We start from the raw sequence: 23,779 nt of genomic DNA, 5'->3' as shown, positions 1-23,779 counted from the left end.
AGAGGGGGGAGCGGGAGAGGGAGAAGCAGACTCCCTGCTGAGCAGGGAGCCAGATGCGGGACTCGATCCCGGGACTCCAGGATCATGACCTGAGCCGAAGGCAGTTGCTTAACCAACTGAGCCACCCAGGTGCCCCGAAAACTAAACAATTCTAATGAAATAAAATGAAATGAAATGAATACAAAGGCGTTTGAAGACCTAAGAGAGCAGAGGAAAATACTCTTATTTAATAGATTGAGTCTAAGAATTAGACATTTACAATATTACAAATATTCAAGTAGAAAATATCCAAGATATTACAGATACCCGAGTAGAAAAGTTCTAACATAAAAATACTAATTTTATCATATTGAAATAGAGTAAAATAACTATTCAGGGGAAAATAGCAGAGGGAGGAAATGTGACAGTAAAAGCCGCTATTTTAAATAGATGAAAAATTGGTACAAATATAAAATTAGTTCCTGTTTTGTCCAGGTGGTCATAGTATAGAAATAGTTAATATCGCACTTAAGAAAATAAGCCTTTCATCCCATGAACAAATAGGTGACCTGCTTAGCAATTAAAATGCAAATTTAAAATAGTCACTTATATTCGCATTGTGGGCACCATTGTAAATTGGCTAATATTTCTGTAGAGCAGGGTTTTTCAGCCATTAAACCATTATCATTTTCTTTAAAAAATTTTCTTTTTGAATAGGTAATCCATACACATGCTGTAAAATTCAAAAGGCACCAAAGTATACATTGAAAAAACAAGTCTTGGGGGCGCCTGGGTGGCTCAGTTGGTTAAGCGACTGCCTTTGGCTCAGGTCATGATCCTGGAGTCCCGGGATGGAGTCCCGCATAAGGCTCCCTGCTCGGCGGGGAGTCTGCTTCTCCCTCTGACCCTCCCCCCTCTCATGTGCTCTCTCTCAAATAAATAAAAATACAAATCTTCAAAAAAAAAAAAGAAAAAAGAAAAACAAGTCTTGGGGTGCCTGGGTGGCTCAGTCGTTAAGCGTCTGCCTGAATTCAGCTCAGGTCATGATCCCAGGACATGGAAATATAGGAGATAATCTTAAGTGGAAAAGCCAGAAGATAAAATAATACTCAGTATGTGTATCACTACTGATCAGATGTTATGAAGTGGTGTTAGATTTTATTTTGTTTTTTTAAAGATTTTTAAGTAATCTCTGCACCCAATGTGGGCTCAAACTTAAAACCCTGAGATCAGGAGTCACATGCTCTACTGATTGAGCCAGGCAGGCACCCCTGGATTTATTTTTTAAGTATTTTTGGAAAAAATACGTAAGTTTGTAATATGATTTAAAAGAAAATTTGTGTGGAGTCACAAATCCTTGTATTTTCTTTCACTAATTTTTGTTTTATCTTCTTCCATTGGGCTTTCCTTTATGATTGCAGTTTACATTCTAATTATCTGACTTCTAATATAACCATATGCTAATAAAGAATACCCTTTTAGTCTTCAAATTATAAAATCAGAGCTTGCATGGAGAAGTTCTGCATGAATATATAGTAAGAAGATAATTTTGACATTGGCTAAAATTAACAAAATGCTTTTCAAATACTTGGCAATTAAAAAAACTAATACATGCCTATTATAAAAAACAAAACAGACCTTTTTCTTTATTTACATAATATATTTATGTAAAATATTTATACTTACATAAATACTTGGTATATTCTGAGTGGGTGCTTTTGTTTAATAGAAATAGAGTCATACTATATATTCCTTTCTCTCTCTTTTTTTTTTAGTTCATATGTTATGGGTATCTTTCCACGTCATACATACAGATCTATTTTGTGTTTTTAAAGGACGGTTTAGTAGTCCATAGTATGACTATTTTTCTTAAGATTTTATTTATTTATTTATTTAGAGAGAGAGCATGCAAGCGGGGGTGGGGGTGGGAGAGGAAGAGGGAGGGTTCGATCTCATGACCTGAGCCAAAATCAAGAGTCAGACGCTTAACTGACTAAGCCACCCAGGTGCCCCATGACTGTTCTATAATAGATTGACCACTGTCCTTTTGGTTGTTTCTGATCTCTTGATATTGCAAACAGTGCTGTACTGAATATCCTGTATCATCTCATGCATATATGCAAGTATTTCTGTGATTTAGATTCTCGGAACGTAATAACTTTTTAGAGACAGCTGAAACAGCAATAATTTTTTAAATTATTTAACTTTTTTTTTTTAACCTAAGTTAGTTATTTTTTTAGTCACTAATACTTGGGATTGAAATTAAGTATTTTATCCTAAAATTACCTTTGTAGTATGAAACGTTACACATTCTTTTGTTATCAACATGAATTGTCAGAGAAATTTCTAATGTTAAATAAACCTATGCTTTTCTGGTTTAGCCATGCTCTCTGGCTCTTCGCTATGATGAAATTAAGTATTTTAAACCATTCTGGATATTTAATTATTTTTAAAAATACTCCCTCTTGTTAAACTTTTTAAGAATTTCCTTCCTTTCTTCAAGGTTCTGTTGGTGCAACTAATATGAATGAACATAGTTCCCGTTCCCATGCCATCTTTACAATTACTATAGAATGCAGTGAAAAAGGCGTTGATGGTAACATGCATGTCAGAATGGGGAAGCTCCATCTTGTAGATCTTGCTGTAAGTAACAAGACGCTACTCAAGGAATAACTCTTGTGATTTTTTGCATTTTATAAGTGAATAAAAATTCAAGTGAAAATGTGTGATTTACATACAGTTTTTAAGTTGTTTACTTGTGTATGTGTTTTTAACTTATTATTTATTATGGAATATTTCTAACTTCTAATGTCTACAAAAGTACTAAGAATAGTATGGTCTCCCATGTACCTGTGACCCAACTTCAATCCATTCATGGCCAGTTCTGTTTCATTTCTACCATCAGCCACTTTTTCCCTGCCTGTATTATTTTGAAGCAAATTCCAGATACCATAGCAGATTTTTTAGTGTCAAATTTTGTTTTAAACTTTCAGAGGAATATTCTGTATTTTTAATTTTAGCTTTATTTCTGTCTCTGTTTATTGCTAGGGTTCAGAAAGACAAGCAAAAACTGGAGCTACTGGACAGCGTCTAAAGGAAGCCACAAAAATCAATCTTTCGCTTTCCACCCTTGGTAATGTAATTTCTGCCTTGGTTGACGGAAAAAGCACTCATGTTCCTTATCGCAACTCTAAATTGACTCGTCTTCTTCAGGATTCCTTAGGAGGAAATTCAAAAACCATGATGGTAAGACTTAATTGTAGAATAGTTATCATCAGGAAAATTTCAGATACCTGTTTATGCCAGTAATTGCTCTGCATAACATTTTTAAAACTATTGATTATTTCACTTGTGATTTGTGGTTATTCTTTTTCAAGTACGCTGTGTATGCTAATCCATATAATGGTGTTTGGAAATCCATGTGGTTGATGCTTTCTTGTTCAAGAAAGCTAGAGGAGAACAACTATATTTCAAAAATTCTTTTTGATGTATTCATAATGGTAGTATTAATTTTAACTGCATCAAGTGTAAAATGTTTTGTATTCCTAATTCAACAGTGTGCAAATATTGGGCCAGCAGATTACAATTATGATGAAACTATCAGTACATTACGGTATGCTAACCGTGCTAAGAATATTAAAAATAAAGCTAGAATTAATGAAGACCCAAAGGATGCTTTGCTTCGCCAGTTTCAGAAAGAAATAGAGGAACTGAAAAAAAAGCTTGAAGAAGGTAACTTTTCCTCAAAATATTAATGTGAATATTGGCTGAAAATATGTTGCTTAACCACGAAGTGTTCTAATAAAAACAACTTATTAAAATTCTTTGAGCATCTAACTTTGATACTGAAAGCGATATTTCTGCAAAGTAACTTGATACATACACACTTTAGCATTTTCATATTAAGTTTAAGTATAATTATGTAATATTTGTGTATGTAATTTTAAAAAAATTCATTTAATTTAAACCTCCATCTCAATCATCTCAGCCCCCATTTCCTTTTATAGATTTCATTTGACCACTTACTAAATAATGAATTTTTTTTGTCTTTGTATAACAGCAAGTTTTACCATATATGTATTTAGGTGAAAATGACCCGGAGTTCTTTGAGAAAGATTTCAGTCACTAATATTCAAAGTAAAGAAATCTATCAGAGTCATGGGTAAACAGAATTTACTATAAGTAAAAATTTATTGTGTGACTTTGAAAATATACTTTCATGCTTAAATTTGAACATGAGATTCTGTTTGGGGAATCCTTTTTTTTTTTTTTTTTTTTAAGATTTTATTTATTTATTTGACAGAGAGACAGCGAGAGAGGGAACACAAGCAGGGGGAGTGGGAGAGGGAGAAGCAGGCTTCCCACTGAGCAGGGCGCCTGATGCGGGGCTCGATCCCAGGGCCCCGGGATCATGACCTGAGCCGAAGGCAGACGCTTAACGACTGAGCCACCCAGGCGCCCCGGGGAATCCTTTTCTAACAAGATGTTAGAAGGTTAGAAAGTCTGAAGACCTTGTTCATGAGGATGAGAAATTTACAGACTGTCTTTAAGTGCTCAGTGACTCTACACTTTCATGCTAAGAACCGATTGGCATAGGGCTCCTTTTCATACCAGGTAAACAAAAGGCTTCAGAATGGTTTTTTTTTTTTTTTACAGTTTGTGGGGAAACTGGATAGAACAGATGTGAGTTGCAGAGATGCCACCATCACAGATGTTTGGAAAGGGTACTGATTCAATAAACTTGAGTAAGATTTTTGAGGAAAAGCAGTAATTGAGCTGCCTCTTAGATAATGAAATTTGGTATTTTAAATATGACCACTAGGTGGTATTTATAGTCAATATGTTTTAAAGATTTAAAATTTCTTAGATTTGTTAACGTTCAGTTCACACCTTTATTTTGCTGCCTTTATTTTTTTACATTTTTTCATTGTGGCAAAATAAATGTAACGTAAAATTTACTACTTTTTTTTATTCTGTGGCATTAAGTATGTTAACATTGTTCTGTAACCATTACCGTCATCCATCCCTAAAACTTTTTAATCATCCTCAAATGAAGCTCTGTACCCATTAAACATTAACTCTCTATCCCCCTCTTTGCCTCAGCCCCTGGTAACCACTATTCTGTCTCTGAATTTGATTATTCTAGATAACTCATATGGGTAGAATCATATAGTACATGTGCTTTTGTGTCTGGCTTATTTACTTAGCATAATGTCTTCAAGGTTCATCCGTATCATAGCATGCGTCAGAATTTCCTTCCTTTTTAAGGCTGAATAATATCCCATTGTTTGTATATACCACATTTTGTTTATCCATTCATCTTTTGGTGGACACATGGGTTGCTTCTGCCTTTTGACTACTGTAAATAATCTGGCTATGAATGTGGGTGTACAGATCTGTGTTGAGTTCTTGCTTTCAGTTCCTTTGAGTATATACCCAGAAGTGGAATTGATCCATCATGGGGTAATGCTGACTTTATTTTTAAGACATTTCATTTCACTGATGCTTAATGACATTTGTTTTTATAATCCAGTTACAGTTGAGTGTTATGATATGGTAAATACAGTTGATCATATAAACAATAAAAATCAGGCAAAAACATTAAAAGAGTAATTTTTGAAAATTTTTATAGACTTCTAGAAAACTTGGAAGTATAGTGAGTTCCTATATACTGATCACCCAGCTTCCCCTTATGTTAACATCTTATATGACTAGAACATCTTACATTGAACATCTTACAGTTATTGGAATCAGGAGTTTTACATTGATACAGACTTATTAACTCATCTATCGATCTTATTCAGATGTTGAGTTTGCCCTCCAGTGCCCTTTTCCCTAGTCCAGGATGCAGTCTAGCATCACATACTGTATTTAGTTGTCTCCTCTAGTCTCCAGTTCCTCACTTTTCTCTGTCTTTCATGGTCTTGACACAGTAAAAGTTACATATTTGTAGAATGTTCCTCAATTTGGGTCGTCTCTAGTTCTCTCATAAGTATTCTGCAAGGTTTCTCCACTCTAAATTCTATAATTTTGTATTTTCCTTTGAACTTAAGGTGTGTCTTGTGGTGAGATACTTTGAAACTACTAAAAGGTCCTGTTTCTTATATTTTTTCCCACTAATTTGAGCATCCGTCAGGGGTTCTTGCCAGCAACAATAATTCTGTGGCATTTGCTCCTTGGTGACTTTGTCTTCTCAGCATCCTTCTAATGTTTAATGTTTGGAATTCTGTTGTAAGGGGGAGTAGTCCCTCCTCCCCCATTTGTTTATTCAATTATTTGTTTATGTCAGTATTGACTCGTGGATATTTATTTTAGTCTGTGCATTATATAATACAATAATATCATTATTTGTTTTATTGCTCAGATTGAGCTTTTGCCATAGGAGCTCCTGAATTCAGGGGTAGTTGCTATATCCTTTCAGCATACTTCCATCAGTTTTTTGATTTTTGGTTTTGAGTGCTTCTTTATTTCCAGCACCACAGATGTTTCTTTTCTTCTTCTTCTTCTTCTTCTTTTTTTTTTTTTTAAAGATTTTATTTGTCAGAGAGAGAAAGTGTACAAGCAGGGGGAGAGGCAGGCAGAGGGAGAAGCAGGCTCCCTGCTGAGCAAGAAGCCAGATGTGGAACTTGATCCCAGGACCTTGGGATCATAACCTGAGCCGAAGGCAGACGCTCAACCAACTGAGCCACCCAGGCGTCCCTTAGGCTCATTTTATACGTTCCCTACCCTGGCATAAAACCATCTATTTCTCCCTAGCTCCTTTTTAGTGGAGAATGGTATTTAGAAACTAAGACTTGGGCATTAGGTGCATTCATTACTACCAGCGTGTCATTGTTACTAGGCCTAAAGAAAATATTTTTAATGAATTCTTCCAATATGCTTATTTCTTCCTATCCATTATTTACTGGTTTAGATATTATCATTTGTGATTATTGTATATTTATTTTTCTCCCCAAATACCTGTTTTTTTACACATTTCATACACGGACAGTGTTATTTTTAAATAACTATTTTGAAGGTAATATAGTACTGATTTGCATTATTAGTTTAATTATACCCTTTGATTTTTGTTTTTAAGTTATTTATTTATTTTTTAAAGATTTTATTTATTTGCCAGAGAGAGAGAAAGTGTGAGAGCACAAGCAGGGGGAGTGGCAGGCAGAGGGAGAAGCAAGCTCCCCGCTGAGCAGGGAGTCCGATGTGGGGCTCGATCCCAGGACCCTGGGATCATGACCTGAGCCGAAGGCAGACGTTCAACCGACTGAGCCACCCAGGCGTCCCTGTTTTTTTTTTTTTTTTTTTAATTCATGAGAGACAGAGTGAGAGAGAAAGGCAGAGGGAGAAGCAGGCTCCCAAGGAGCAGGGAGCCCGATGCGGGACTCGATCCCAGGACCCTGAGATCATGACCTGAGCCGAAGGCAGACGCTTAACCATCTGAGCCACCCAGGCGCCCAGGCGTCCCTGTTTTTAAGTTATTATACTCTTTGTACAAATAAGCCCTTCTTCTTTTCTTTTGATATAGTCCTGAAAGTGGGATCACTGTGTTAGATGAGTTTTATGGTTTTTTAAAAATATGCAGGTTGAATGAATTTTTAAAAATCTTCAACAGAGGGGTGCCTGGCTGGCCTAGTTGATGGAGCATGGGACTCTTGATCTCAGGGTTGTGAGTTTGAGCCCGATGTTGGGTGTAGAGATTACTTAAAAAATATTTAAAAAATAAAATTTTATACAGAAAACTGAGGAGAAAATGCTCCCCCAAAGTGATTACTTTTTTAAAAAATTGAAATAATGACTTTAACTTGAAATTTTTATGTATACATAGAACTTTATTTAAACTAATGATTTGAAATTGTAAGTAGATCAGAATTTATTTTTGAAAGATTTTACTTATTTGAGAGAGCAAGAGAGGGAGCACAAGAAGTGGGGAGCACAAGCAGGAGGGGAGTATGAGCAGGTAGGTGCAGCAAGGCTCTGCATTTTCTCCTCAGCTGGATGTGGGGCTCCATCCCAGGACCTTGGGATCATGACCTGAGCTGAAGGCAGATGCTTAACTGACTGAGCCACCCAGGCGCCCTTTAAGTAGATCAGAATTTAACTTCTCTTTAGGAACTTTAAAATAAAGCCTCTGTGTACATTATATCTTTTCCTGAGGTTAGCATGTGATATACTGTTTAGGAATATTAAAATATGTTTTGTTTAGGGCAACAAACTTAATGGCAGGCCATAACCTGGCATAGAATATAAATTGTTTTGTAAAATTTTGTTCAAGGGGAAGAGATATCAGGCTCCGATATCAGTGGATCGGAGGAGGAGGAGGATGAAGAGGGCGAGGTTGGAGAAGATGGAGAGAAAAGGAAAAAAAGAAGGGGTAAGTTCTTTTTAGTGTTCTAGAAATTAACTGGGATTGCTACCTAAATATGGTTTAACATTCATCTGAGTGCATGCCTTTTCTTTTGCCATTTTTAGTTATGGTAGCAATTCACACAGAGGAAATATGCCATATACATGATTAACTTTGCCTTATTTTTGTCTCCTATGCTGATCTCCTACTTACAGTTGAATCATAATGCCATATGTTCTTTTACAGTTTAGAATTGTAAAAATCTGTGACAGTGGTTATACCATGTAAAGATTTCATTCAGGGTCTTAATTTTATGTGAGGACTTGGATTTGTGTTGGGAACCTAAAATTTTTTTAGGAAGTCAGGATAATGTGGCGTTTTTCTCAAGCATGGTTAGGCTTTAGAAGTCACTGAATTTTTATTTATTTTTTTTTTTTAAGATTTTTTTTTTTGTTATTTATTTATTTGAGACAGAGAGAATGAGATACAGAGAGCATGAGAGGGAGGAGGGTCAGAGGGAGAAGCAGACTCCCCGCCGAGCAGGGAGCCCGATGCGGGACTCGATCCAGGGACTCCAGGATCATGACCTGAGCCGAAGGCAGTCGCTTAACCAACTGAGCCACCCAGGCGCCCCATAGAAGTCACTGAATTTTTAAATGATGAATTTGTATGAGGGTTCAGTTTTTTTAATTTAATACTTTGCTTTATAAAATGTACTTTCATTCTTACCCTTTTATGGGGCGTTTGTTGCCAAGTGTGAAGTAAGTTTGTATTTATTGTGATAAAGATATAGATAACAGGCAAAAGAGAGAGACATATTATAATGGCCCACTTTTCAAACGTTTTTGCTCTTAATGTTTATTTGTTTCAGAACTCTCTTCCATTAACGTGGATCATTAATGTGTGGATCATTGTTTTCAAGCTGGTGCATATTTTGCTTGTCTTATTAAAATGATCTTGCTGAAAATAAACCCAGGAGTCCCAAATTTTAAAACCAAAGGTTCTGTAACTTCAAAAGACAGGAAGAGCATGATTTAGAGGAAGAGCATGATTTAGAGTAGAACTATAGTCTACTGGCCCACCACCTGTTTTTATAAAGAAAATTTTATTAAACATCCATGCTCATTTGTTTGTAGATGGTGTACAGCTGCTTTCCGATGAGGCTGTATGGCCCACAAAGCCTAAAGCACTTACTATCTGTCCCTTAACAGAAAATGCTTGCTGACCCCTTATTTAGATAAATGGTTTTCTGTTCATACCTATTTTTTCATAGACTGTTCATAGCTAAAGCAGATCATAGATTTGTTAAAAATAAAATTTAAAATAGAAAAAAAAGCTATTGCTTAATACGTTAAAATATTTATTAGTAGGTTACCTTCCTTCCAGGCTTAGAAATTTTAAAATTTTTAGTGAGCCTTTCACAGTTTTGCCATGAAACCTGAAACATATGTAATTATATCCAGTTGCTTGATGTTTTGGTGGAGAGTAAAATTGGAGACAAGCCAAGCTATCTGTGATGAAGGGTAACTCATCATTCCTATAGTTTTAATTGTGCATAACTTTAAATTTAAAACTCACTTCCTGTAGCTTACCAGGTAAATAGTTTAAATAGACTTAAACGTCACCAAATGCCTTGTTTTTTATTCCTGTCATTCCAAGCCTCTTGAGTTACTGCGTTGTAAGTGGGCAGTGGGGTTTGCCCACCGTAGACGCTTAAAGGAACCCAGTTTCTTTTTTTTAAAGATTTTATTTATTTATTTGACAGAGAGAGAGACAGTGAGAGAGGGAACACAAGCAGGGGGAGTGGGAGAGGGAGAAGCAGGCTTCCTGCCGAGCAGGGAGCCCGATGCGGGGCTCGATCCCAGGACCCTGAGATCATGACCTGAGCCGAAGGCAGTCGCTTAACCAACTGAGCCACCCAGGCGCCCCAGGAATGCAGTTTCTAACTGCCCCGTTTGGCTTTGTAACGAGAGAACATTGGGTAGTCTACAAAGACTGGTATTAAGGGAAAGTACATTTTGGTTCTTTAATGCAAAGCGTGATTTTTCTTTAAAATTCTCTCTGTGGAACTGAATTTTCCTGTGTGTATGTGTTCATTTTCTTGTCTCCTCTTCCTTTGGCTCCCGTCGGGCTCACTTCCTTGTCTTCCAGGCAGTAGCAGCGGCAGTAGCTCAGACTCTACATGCTCTGTCATAGAGAAGCCTCTGGATAAGTCCTTGCCCAGTGAGTGCTAGCTCTTACATTCTCTCACGGAGCTTTGGCTTTCCCATCACCCATGGGCTTCATTTCAGAAATGCTGCGCTGCTCCCCGTCATTACTTAAAGAGTACATGTTGGACTTCTTAGCAGAACAAAGCATGTGATGATTTCCCCCTTCCTCATTGCTTCCAGTTAACTGTAACTGTTAAAACGTGTGCTTAACGCTTATGTGTGAGACAATGGAAGAGAGATTCGTGCTTTTGCAATTGAGATAATGTAAAGAGAGCTAGTAAGCTGTCTGAAAGAATAATTCTTATGGTTCCTTTTTATGTTTCAGGATAAACTTCCAATCCTAGTCAGTATAAGGGACGTGCAGTAATGAAGCCTGAATTTCTAAAAGTACCAATTACATTTGGCAACACACCAATGCCCATTATAACATGTCTTAAGTTATAAAGATTTTATGCTTCGGTGTCCTACTCTTAGGGGTAGCTTAAGATTGAAAGCTCCTAAAGTTTGAAGCACGTAAAGATACATTGGATAGTCTTTTATTTCAAATGGCCACTTTCCTCTGTTTCTCAACTACCTGCTTGATTTTAAGAAACTTTCTAAGCTATGATTAGAGAATTCAGATCCACAAGAAGTTAATGCAGGATCTGTCTAGACGTATTTCAGTCATAAAGGCTTTTTCTTAAACCTTAAATCAGTTGAAAAGTATTACTAATTTTATTTATATTTTTAGAAGAAAAGGGAATTGATTTTTTTTCTACTAGATTGCAGCTTACTGCCTTTTAAAGCATTATCTGTGTACTTAACTTTTCTAAAACTAGTAACAAACACATTTGGTTATTCTTACGCATTTAGCTTTCTAGAGGAAGAATTCCAAGAATATTAGGAATCATTTTCTGTCTTGACAATTCGTACATTTTACCAAAACAATTAATTTTATAGGACAATTTATGAAATACAAGAAATTGCTTTAGAAACCATATAGAGGTATTATTATGGTCAGATATGAGAAAATACCTGAGTAGCATTATAATTTAAGTTTCGGTTTTAAAATTTACCTTAATCTTTGAAGAGTAGTTATATGAAAGTATGTTATGAAATGAGTTGTACTTGGTTCAATTCATGGAGTTTTGGTTACTGTTTGTGTACCTAGCACATAACATTAAGTTCTTCTGTTGTGATGTGGGCATATTGGTGAAGTGGAAAAATGGTTTTCCCAGCATGTGGTTGCTGTGTGTAACTTGTACGTACCTTCCCTTTTAAAAATATGAATGGCTTTTTTTTAAGGTGTTCTTTGCTTGAGTCATCAGTTGATCATTTACCTCAATGGGATTATAATTACCCTTAACCATCTACTAATGGATTGAATGCAAGTTCGTTAGTATACAGGTGTACTTCACTTTATGCAATTAATTTTTTTTCTGAAAAAATTGCTTATAAATCACATTAGAAAATCAAATCTGTTGGGAGAACTTGCTGTCCTTAACATTTCTTTATTAAATCCTTTTGTTAATCAAATTATCACTGCAGATTACTATAATCCAATTTATCTCTTTAGTTGATTGAGGTTTTTGTGTTGGATTTTCTTAAAGGGGAGGCACACCTGTATGGGATCTTTATATTAGAACATTGAATTGGGAAATTTTGGAAATTGACAGTGCAAATTTTGCTACTTTTAACTTACTGATTTTTCAAATTGACATAATTTTCTGTTTTGTCCTTTTACGTTACTTCCCAGATCTTAGCAGTTTCCCAATTCCATGTGTACCTAATATTAGTATAACCTCTTGGGGCTGAACTGTTATATTTGCAGAAGTCTGGGAGTCATTGTAAGCTCTTGAGATTGATTTGAATTGTAATCTTAGTCTAAATGTTATTTGCTTTAATTACATCTCTGATTGTGTTGAATATGTTTTTCTTTTTACATAAAGCTGCTCTTTTTCAGTTTTGATGATTTATTTCTATATTTATACTATAAATAAATGCTGTTAAACATTTTTCTTTGTTTTACAAAGGAAATAATGTTTTTCTTTTTTTCCTCTTCATCTCTGTGCATATGCTTCCTGTCTACGATTTGCTTACTACTCTTACTGAAAGATCAAGCAGGTTGGTGTGATTGATTTGCACCCCACATGGTACAATTATTTAAACTATAAAGAACTTTGTTATTTAACTACATTACATTTTTTAAATTTAATAGTTTTTTTCAAGGTAAGTATCTGTCTTTTGTATTTCAAAAAATCTTTCAACATAAGCTCTTTTTTTTTTTTTTAACTTTTTCTCTTAAAAAAAAAAATTCATTTCAGTTTTTGTTCAGGAAGATATTAGGAACATTCTTGTTTCCAAACTATGTTTTTAGAAGAACAATTCAGAAGTATTAGATTGACAGTGACAACCATACTGGATTCTCTAGACCTAATTGACAAAATAGACAAATATAACACCAGAACCAGATGACATGATCTTTTTTCCTAAGTTTTTAAAGACCCGTTAAAGCAAATTTTGGTAATACAAATTTAAATGATTTTCACTTTCAAGCTTTTTTTTTTTTTTTTTTTAAAGCAAGGAGTCAAATGCCTGGTTACTTATGTCCATAGGTGCTCATGTAATGAAAATAAAATTAATTCAGTTAAGTCTTCCCAAAATTCTTCCCTTTCACTTTATCTTGCCGAAGTTCATTTTGGCAGTTTTGGTTGGAACACATGGCAAAGAGCAACTAAAAGTATTACTACTCCTGTTTGGCTTAATTAAATACTGTATGACATCACCATTTTTTTTTAAGATTTGTTTACCTGAAATTTTGTGTTGAATTGTATCATGCAGTATTAGAAGAAGGATTTTTGGTTGGTTTGGTTAAGATTTTTAGAAAATCTTAAAAAAAAAACAATCTAAAAGTGATTTTTAGTGATGTCATGATTTTAAGTGCCTGGTTAGGAAAGTTGGAATATATTCACACTTAGCCTAATATATTATTTGGAGAGAAATACAGTGATTTATCTGAATAATATTGGCTAAAAATTATGTTACTTAAATATCAAACTTTTGAAACTGAACCTAGCTATAAATGCATGGTCATCTCTATGAGAATGTTGTAAGAGCACAGTAAGATTTTTGCTGCTAAAGCATAAGTTGGAAAATACTACCTGAATGGTTTTTAGTAACTAATGCAATTCAGGCCTAGTAGTAATTCATCAACAGGTTGTGCTTTTGTATTTCTACATGTAATATCTTTTTAATTTACTGCCTCTTAATGGGGTTGGAAACTGTAAGTTTTTAACTTACAGTTAACCAAACAATTAGAACCCTACATGCTTAAAAATTAATGTGCATATGTTTATCAGATCATTTCCACTATACTGTTAGTATCCATGTCTTCAGAGGTTTTTTTATCTTAACATACTTGCTGTTTTTTCTTTAGATATTTGTAATTCTGAGGTAGAAAGTAAGTTATAATTTTTTAATGCATGCACTTTATTTATTTTTAAAGATTTTATTTTTACATAGTCCCTATACCCAACGTGGGGTTCAAACTCACAACCCCAAGATCAAGAGTTGGATGCTCTACCAGCTACAGCAGCCAGGCACCCTCTGCATGCACTTAACTTTATACTTGAATCTACACTTTCCCCCCTCAAATTTCTCAGAAATAGTACTACTGAGTAGAATCCTTTCTAGGAGTTCACTCTGAACAGGAATTAGATTACTTTTTAAAATTATTTTTTTAACAGCATAAATCAGAACATTCAATATGGGTGACTGTGCCAAAGAAGCCAACATATTCAGGTCTACATCCTGACTTTTGGAATGCAATGAATCACACCACACCAAAGCATGAATTTGGATCAGTGCTCTTATTTACTCTTTTATTTAACTGACTTGTTTTGTGGCTGAAGTTCACTTTGGACTTTTATTTCTATAGAAGGGAAGGGTAATGTATTTTAAACCCTTGGGTATTTTGTTTTTTTTTTTTTAAATATAATTGTATCCTAAAGATTTGAAGTCTATGAATAATTCTTCATCTCATAGTTCCTGAAAGTATATATTCAGATATATATCTGCATCATCATTATTTTTCAGTTCTCTTTCCTTGTTAGCAGGAGGGGCTAGCTTTTGGGTGGAGGCATTAACAGTTTATAAACTCCTCTGGTTTACATTCTTCTGTGGTCCTTTGGGAAGGAAGTTAAGAATGACAGAAAGCTTTCAGGAGAGCCTCACACCAGTTCTACGAAAAGTTTGATTGTTTTTCTAAAGGAAAGTGTGTTTCAAAGAAATGGTATTACCAGAAATGAATTCTATTTGATTCAGTTTCATAACCAGTTTAATAACGTAGTTTTTATTTTCTCTTTTTGATTTCTCATTTTAATTTTATGATTTTCAAATTCATTTAATAAGCTTTTATTGAACATCTGTTGTGTGTATATGAAACACTCTACTGGGCACTATAGTCAAAATAATCAGTTGGAAGCTGTATTTCCAGCTTTATTATTTGGTAGTATTTCTACTTATATTTGATACTTGGCATATTTAAAATGGCTTAGGTTTAGGATCCTGAGTTTGACATAGTAACGAGCTATTTTAGTTGCTCATTTAAGATATGATGATAGATCATGGTAGCTCAGCAACTTTATGTAAAATGCCTGGTTAATTATAATATAACCATTATATGATTAGGATAAAACTTCATCCTTTAAGGTATACTAGGTATGAGATGAAATACTTCCAAATTATTAGACATAAATTTTAGAAAAACTCTGAAGATACATATTAGAAACTTGCTGTTTGCCTGACACTTTTATCTGTGCAACTTATGTCTATATGTGACTTCTGTTTATTCATTTATTTTAGTAAGTTTTGGAGAGGTATTTTGGGAGGCCACTTGATTTTGTACCTAGTTATCAGAAAAAAGTAACTAAATAATTATACTGCTTTTTTGAACAGATATCTTATTTGGGGACCCATAGGTCCTTTGGTTTTTTAAATTTATTTGGCTTTCCTTTATTAACCTTTCTCTTTTTTTTTTCCTACTTACCTGTTTTGCTTCTCTTTCACATACTTTTGTTCTTAGTTATCATCGCACAATTACACAACATTTTGTTTAGCAATTAGTTAAAAAGTTATTCTAGGAACATAATAAATAGAAATAAAATATTTATTTGATTTCCTTAAAATGTTGTATTTTGTATTATTGAGGAATGTATCTTTTATAATTGAAGATAATTTACACAAATCTGAAAAATTGGCTCCAAAGTGATTGTTGGAATTAAATGACTCATATAGGCAAAAAGAAAGTATCCCCAGATAAGATGGTTGAAATGCAAGCAAAAATTGATGAGGAGAGAAAAGCGCTTGAAACAAAGCTTGATATGGAAGAAGAAGAAAGAAACAAGGCTAGAGCTGAATTAGAGAAACGGGAGAAAGATCTTCTTAAGGCCCAGTGAGTATTACTTAATTGAGATGGATTCGTGATTTAAATTTCTGGTATTTTTCATAGGATATATAAGAAAGAAAATTGAATAGTAGTTAAAGGCTTGATTTTTGTCTCTCAAATAGCTTTTTGATAGAGGGTTTTGTTGTATGTGTTCTATATCCAAAAATTACATCTGTTTTTATTATTTCATCTCTATGTAGGAGGAAAAATTATCAGTGAACTTGGATGTTATAGATTAAATCATAAGTTAATTTATACTGCCCTGTGATATAATTTGATAGAGGTGTTACATAATTATATCCCAATTTTAAAATTTTGCCTCCAGATACCTGTAAAGTTTTGGGAAATGATATTGGTAGAATAGTAGATAATTGTTGGATATTCTCATTTTTAATCAACAGACAAGAACATCAGTCTTTGCTAGAGAAATTATCTGCACTGGAGAAGAAGGTAATTGTGGGTGGTGTTGATTTGTTGGCAAAAGCTGAGGAACAAGAGAAACTTCTTGAAGAATCTAATATGGAACTGGAAGAACGGAGGAAAAGAGCAGAGCAACTTCGCAGAGAACTTGAAGAAAAAGAGGTAATGTGACTTTCTGGTTTTGGTTGACACTTTGCCTTAAGTATTTAAGTCCTCTAGTGAAAAGCTTTATATCTATCATCTTTAATTAATTAAGTGTAGTGGACACACAGTGTTACACTAGTTTCAGATGTACAACATAGAGTGATTAAACTTCTCTATATGTTATTCTGTGCTCACCACAAGTGTAGCTGTCCTCTGTCACCGTATAATCTTATTACAGTACGATTGACTATGTTCCCTATGCTGTACCTTTCATCCCCATGACTTATTCCGTAACCAAAGGCCTGTACCTCCACTCCACTTCACCCATTTTCCTGTCTCCTCCCAGGCCCAACCATCAGTTTGTTTTCTGTAGTGATGGGTCTGTTTCTGCTTTTTGTTTGTCTGCTTGTTCATTTGTTTCGTCTTTTAGATTGCACATATAAGTGAAATCGTGTGGTGTTTATCTTATATCTATAATCTTAATGAAATTTTAAAGCAGATCTGTGAATTGCTTTGAAAGATAATAGTTGCTAAACATTTTTATCATTTGTTAAAAAATTAAATTTTTGATTTAATGAAGAAAATTATTCCAAAGTTTATCAATTTTTGTTGTAGCAAGAACGCTTGGATATTGAAGAAAAATATACCAGCTTGCAAGAGGAAGCACAAGGAAAAACCAAGAAATTGAAGAAAGTTTGGACTATGCTGATGGCTGCCAAATCAGAGGTTGGTCTCCTAGAAATTACCTCCAAAGGTAGCTCTGAATTAAAAAAAAAAAAATTCTTTGAGTAAGTATGATTAAGAATCCTAAAGAGATCTTAATGTATGCTTACAATTTTAAAGAAATAACATTTTCTCCTTTGTGTGCAATTTCAAATTTTAGCTATTAAGCTGTATTGTATATTTCCAACCTTAATAACATGGAAATAGTGATGGATAGTGTCATTCTGTCCATTGTTTGTTGAAGGAATTGAGTAAGCTCTTATAGGATTTCTTAGGCCAGTGCCTTTATCAGTTGAAATTGTTTTATATTTAAAATCTTGTTTGCCCTTAATATTTTTATTGATTTTTTGGTAGATGGCTGATCTCCAACAGGAGCACCAGAGGGAAATTGAAGGCCTACTGGAGAATATTCGACAGCTTAGCCGGGAGCTCCGGCTTCAGATGCTTATCATTGATAACTTCATACCTCAAGATTATCAGGTAAGAGGGAAGTTCTCTGTTCTAGATATTATATCACTGGCTGGGGTGAAGAAATAAGGAATGTAAATTATAATTTAATTGATGGTAAATATCTGCATTTCAGTTATTGACAGTAAAATTTTCTTGAACTAATGCCATCACATTTCACTTCAGCTGTTAACTTTTCTTAATACATAATTCTGTGAGTATGTAAGTATCTAAGAATTTCTCAGCCCTTTGGCGGAACCTAGATTTATATAATTGCATTCAGAATCAAGGTATAGGTCCTAGTTATACATTCAATATAATTAATCCTATAAATAGAATAAACAGAACTCCTTTGCTAATTTTTCTCCCTGCTTATGGATACCAACTGTGTGTGTGTGTGTGTGTGTGTATGTATGGCGTAGTGTGGTGTATATGATAAAATAAACATAACATGAAATTTACCTTTTTAAACTATTTTTAAGAATACAGTTCAGGGGTGCCTGGGTGGCTCAGTTAAGCCTCCGACTCTTGATTTCAGCTCAGGCATGATCTCAGAGTCGTGAGTTTGAGCCCTGCGTCCAGCTCTGTGCTTAGAGGGGAGTCTGCTTGATATTCTCTTTCTCCCTCTGCCCTTCCCTCCTTTCTCTTTTCTCTCTCTCCAAAATAAATAAATTTTGAAAGGGAAAAAAAAAAAGAATACAGTTCAGTGACATTGAGTACATTCACAGCATGTTGCAATCATCCCTGCTATCCATCTCCAGGTGGATGCTGATTCTTAATTCTAGTATAACTTTAAAATCTCAGCCTTTCTTTTTCTTTACTCAAAATTTCTATTTTTCTAGTACATTTTAGTAAACCTTAACATACTGATTTTTCAAAAAATGTGAGTATATAAAGATTTTTTTCTGAAAATAGGCCTTAATATTTTTTTCCTTTGGACCTCAGGTGCACAGAATTAATTATTGGTTCATGGTACATTCTTCTTATTGGTCTTTGGATGACCTGCCTTTATTTAGTTGGGGTTAGTTTTGTTTGTTTGTTTGTTTTGGTTATTTTGTAGTGAACTTGTCATCAATAACAAAAGCTAATACCACAACAGTAACCTACTTCTAACCAAATGGTTTTCCTCTTCCCTCTTCCATCCCTTTGCCTCTTCCAACTCAAGGTAACCATCATCCTGAATCCCATGTTTTTCATGTTCTTTCCTTTCTTTTTATGGAAGAATATAGTTTACTTGCATTTACATGTATTCTTTCAAAGTCTGTATTTTTAAATATATAAAAAAGTTATAATGCAGTATATAATGTTTTGAGGCATCTTTTTTTTACTTAATAAGATTTTAGTTTTGTGAATATTTTCCAGTATTTCAAATGTTATTAAATATTAAAAGTAGACCATCTTTGATTCTTAAAAGGAAATGATTGAAAACTATGTCCATTGGAATGAAGACATAGGAGAATGGCAGCTAGTGAGTATTATCTGCATCCTTCCATGAAATACTTATGGAGTGTTTCCTATAGACTGGATCTGTGCTGGCTGTGAGGGGAGAAAGATGGTCCAGAGAATGAATCAGATGAGAATCCACTAGGGTGGATAAGATGTTTTCCTAATTAACTATATCATAGCACACAGACTTTTCAGGGGAAATGGTGTAGTTTGGGGCTTCATAGGACTGTATGATCTGTAAATCCCTTTTTTTTTTTCAGCATTCAAATTTTGAGCATGTTTTATGAGTGTAACATCAGTATATCTCATAGTAATTTGCCTTATTTATAGTACTAATTGCTAATTAAGACATTTTTCCTCCCTCCCCGTTTTTTCCTTTTTTGAGAAATGTGTTGCCTACACAGGAAATAACATGAGGAAGCAGACTCCAGCTCCTGATAAAAAAGAGAAAGATGTAAGAGTGTTTTTTTTTTTTTTTTGTAACTACAGTTCCTTTATTAGGAATTGGGTTACTAAATTCTGTTATCAATATGATATAAATTAATCAGCTCTGCTGAAAAATAGGCAGATCTCTTGGGAAGAGAAGCCCCAGGAGGGGTGATAGAGGACCTTTCTGTTCTCAGTCATGAGGGCAGGCTTATGCTTTGTACGACACGAGGGGCATGGCGGCTTCTTCAGAGCACTCTTTGCCCCCTCTCCAGGCTATGGGGGGATAGAGACCAGAATGGGTCTGTACTTCGCGAACTAGACCTAGACTTGGGTCAGCAAGAGCAGCAGTTGCAGGGAAAACAGCAGCAGTCCCCCTTTCCTGTAAAGGAATTTATAGTGTGTTGGGGCTTCTTATTTACCATCCCTTGGTGAATATATCTGAGACAAATGGCATTAGAAGAAGATATCCTTAGACATTTCTTTGGTTTTGTGTTCTGCAGGTTTTTTCTAGGAGTTTATTCAGTTTTTTACATCTTCCCTCAATATCTGGTTTAAATCCTTCCTATAAGAGTGTCTTGTGTTTGTTCCCTTTACTTAGCCCTTTGAAGTGGACCTTTCCCACGTGTATCTTGCCTACACTGAGGAGAGCCTCCGGCAGTCCTTGATGAAATTAGAGAGGCCACGGACTTCGAAGGGGAAAGCAAGGCCTAAGACAGGGCGAAGGTAAGGACTGCCTTTCAGTACTAGGAAATAAAGGCAGCAGGATATTCTAATTAGACACATTTAGAGGAAATTTAGTTGTAATAAGTATTTTAGCTGTATTAAAAAGATGCATTTTAGATGTATTTAAGTAAATATTAGCCCTTATGTAGTTATGATTTGAGTAAGTGAGAACTAAAGAATTAAGTCTTCCAACCTCTTTAGCCCTCCTCAGTAACAGAGTTTATTTTTAATTTACTTTGTTCTATCCAAATGTATTAGAAGTCATCTGTTATCTTAATCCCTTAATTCTTAATAGTAATTCTTCTAGTGAGATGCTGATTCATTTGCCTGGTCGACTCCCAAGGTCTTGTATTTGCTGCCTTGCTTTTCTATCATAAACTTTGCCCCAACAACCTTGACTTTCTCAGTCACCAGTTAAAGAAAACTTGTCTGACCATCTTTCCCTCTCCTTTGAGTACTGGTTTTGACTGTTGAGTAGTCTATATGTATCATAACAAGCCCAGGGAAATCAGGATGGAGCTTATTTCTTCTCTCCCTTCCCTACATCAAGTACTACTCTGCTTATTTAAACCGATTGTAATACTTGGGGCTCCTGAAATGATAGGAAATAATAAGCTTATTTTTCTCCCTACTTTGAGTATAGAGACTTCTGAGTTACATGTAAGATAAAGTTGTATGGTTTTAATATTTTTGTGTTACATAATATCATAGATATAGCCTAACATTTATAAATTTGGTATAGTTGAACGCAGGAGGAATCAGTAGCATTTTAAAAGTATACGAGTTTTTACCTTTTTTAGCATTTAGATTCCAGTTGTTAAAAACTTTTTGTATGTCAACAGAAGCCATGTGCATAATATTTAGTGAATGAAGAAGTCAAAGAAACACAAATCCCATTAGATCTTTTGTTTTTCCATTTTTTAATAGAGATATTTTCCTCTTAACTCTGCAGTTGATAAGAAAAATTATAGTGAAGGGTGATGATAAGCGGTAAGGCAGTTGGCCTCAGTGTAGGAGAAAAATAAACAGTGGCTGGGACTGGGGCAAAGTGGAGAGTGGTCTGTCTGGAGTAAGTGGCTACTACCCCTGTTCCTAGTTAGTTTGGGGAATAAAGGGCCCATTGCTGCTGGATCTTCTCGTTTCAAAGGAGGAGCCAAAATCCAGATTATTTACACGACATCTCACAGTTTTTGTCACTTTTTTTTTTTTTAACCATAAGGACCTAAAACAAACAATTTGATAAGGTATGTGGTTACAGTTTTCAGAATACTCACTTAAAAATATTTATTTTGTGGTTTAACATAAAAAAAGTTCATTTGAGCCTACATTCTCTGTGTACCAAAATTAGCCTTCTGTATTATGAAAATAATAGATGGCCATAAACATAGGTAAATATACATAACATAAGGTTTATTGATACTGCGTTACTTTACCTGATAATGTTCAATGGGATATCCTTATTAGAAATGCATAGGTCAATGTGCCAAGCAAAATTCCAGTGAACACAGTACGTTCGTGTAGCATTTCCATTGGTCCATTGTCTGTAAGGTGTTGCTTCAGATGATTTGTGTCTCCTTTTTTCACTGAGTGAACCTGTACCTTCAGCATGCCCCAGAACAGATAATCAAGGGGTTCAGGTCTGACAAGCATGCAGCCCACGTGGCCTAGCCTATTTAGTCCAGCTTTAGAAGTTTTCATCCACTCAACCCCTTACATTCTGGTTGGGGGCGTGGAGTGCCGTGCTCTCGCTCCTACTTGAGGCAGCTTCCCCTGGCCTAAAAAGGTGGGCTTTAATTGATCTCTTAACATAGACCTGTCAAACGTTGGCCTGTTTCTAGACCTTATGGCCACCCTGTATTACCTGCTTCCTAATGTAAAGTGTTTGCATTCAGTCTTCTAGGAAAGCATTCATGTTTTCTTTTTCTCTCCTCCAAACAGAAAGCGTTCTGCAAAGCCTGAAACTGTACTTGACTCTTTACTTCAGTAAATGTTACAGACTTAAAGTCACAATAAAAATTAGTGATATTCTCATGCCTGGACAAAATCTTTACTTAAAACACTGAAGACTATTCTGTAATTTCAAATAATGGAAGCTGTAAGTTGTGGAGTAAGACTGGAACTAATGAATTGCCTAATAAGTCTTAGTCAATATAAATATTAATGTCATATTAAAATTGTACAACTGGTAGTTCTTCAAATTGTCATATTACGCTCCAGTTTATACTGTGAAGGGAAGTTGGGGGAGCAGCTCATATTATAGAGAGTCGCAGTTTAAATGTATACGTAAATCTGCTAGTGATTTATTCAACTGCTGTAATGATTAGGTAACTAGATAGTCAAAATAGAAGAAAAACGTAAGTCCTGTTTTGCACACAGAAAGTAGCAGATCTCATTGTCCTGTGTTGTGCTGTCATATATGAATGTGTGGGCTACATATCGAAGACGACATTCGATCCTAACACCCGCGTGGCCTGTTTAAAAATGTTCTAATTTTTATACTAACATTGTGTTTTAAGTATAAGATAACTCATGTTACTGATCTTTAGAAAAATTTATAATTCAACAGTCTTTAGAAGTATACATGTTTAAAATACAAAAGTTGGAAATATGTTTCTTCTGGACCTCTCGACCTTTTTTGCCACTTCAAGTCAAATGCACTATTTTTGTTCTGGTTTTGTGTTCTCTTGAAGCATTGAATTTGTATGTAGATAGAAAGGAGTCACAGTTGCAGAAAATTAAGAAGCTAGTATTGATCACTGATCTTTGCCCATATGTGTATATTTTCTAAAATTCACTTTGAAGTGTGACTAATGGATGCTTGCTTTCCTGTGTCTGAGTTCTAATTGTGATGGAAATTGCTCTGTATCTCCCAACTGAGAAAGGTCTCCATTCTCCACAAAATGCAACCAAAGCAGAAAATATGTGTCTTTTAATTCTTTGGCTTTAAAACACTTTGTTTTGCTTTTATTAATATTTTATAAAAAGAAAATATTTTTCCCTTAATTTCTTTTATTGACAACTCCCAGTTAGACCATATTCCTCTAAAAATAAGACATTTTATTTTATAGTAAATAAGTTGTAGTAGAATTGTTCTTATGTTGGCTGCTTACAAGATTTTAAATTTTTTGTAAGTCAAGCTACTCCTGAACCACTTAATATTTTATCTTTTATGATTTTAAAATTATGTAATCAGCCCTGAAGTCCATTGGTTGCAAGTTTGAGACTTCATAAATAAGTATTTACTAAGTGAACAGTATTTTAATAAGTTTGGTTAAATATTGGTTTGTAGTTACAAAGCTGTATATGGAGTGGGGGTGAGCGAAGGTGGCGGACTTGTGAGGTGGTGGTAAAAATGTGTCCCTAAATTTAAAGTACATTCCAAAGGTGGTGTACTAAATGTCCTGTGTATAGTGAATATTTTCTAGTTAATAAGAATTGCATTTAACTGGCAGCATTTTCTTTGTAATGTGTAAGATAGTTAGAAGTTTATGA

General features: G+C 34.7%; 1 protein-coding gene across 1 annotated transcript in view; it reads left to right on the top strand.

Moving 5' to 3' along the window:
* Nucleotides 1-22,391, top strand: part of KIF3A (kinesin family member 3A) — a 50,339-nt gene extending 27,948 nt beyond the window's left edge. Inside the window, exons 6-19 of the mRNA XM_021701853.1 lie at nt 2,483-2,622; nt 3,028-3,225; nt 3,537-3,711; nt 8,249-8,347; nt 10,472-10,543; nt 12,625-12,633; nt 15,805-15,961; nt 16,357-16,537; nt 17,135-17,245; nt 17,597-17,722; nt 19,104-19,157; nt 19,521-19,589; nt 20,163-20,287; nt 22,226-22,391. Coding sequence (XP_021557528.1) covers nt 2,483-2,622; nt 3,028-3,225; nt 3,537-3,711; nt 8,249-8,347; nt 10,472-10,543; nt 12,625-12,633; nt 15,805-15,961; nt 16,357-16,537; nt 17,135-17,245; nt 17,597-17,722; nt 19,104-19,157; nt 19,521-19,589; nt 20,163-20,287; nt 22,226-22,274 — 1,565 coding nt within the window. The 3' untranslated portion in view covers nt 22,275-22,391. The remainder of the gene's footprint in view (nt 1-2,482; nt 2,623-3,027; nt 3,226-3,536; nt 3,712-8,248; nt 8,348-10,471; nt 10,544-12,624; nt 12,634-15,804; nt 15,962-16,356; nt 16,538-17,134; nt 17,246-17,596; nt 17,723-19,103; nt 19,158-19,520; nt 19,590-20,162; nt 20,288-22,225) is intronic.
* The last annotated feature ends 1,388 nt before the right edge of the window (nt 22,392-23,779 follow it).

The sequence above is a fragment of the Neomonachus schauinslandi genome, chromosome 7 (assembly GCF_002201575.2).
Source record: "Neomonachus schauinslandi chromosome 7, ASM220157v2, whole genome shotgun sequence".
Classification (NCBI taxonomy): domain Eukaryota; kingdom Metazoa; phylum Chordata; class Mammalia; order Carnivora; family Phocidae; genus Neomonachus; species Neomonachus schauinslandi.
Note: the sequence above shows the minus strand (reverse complement) of the source record. Positions and strands in the feature narration are given on the sequence as shown.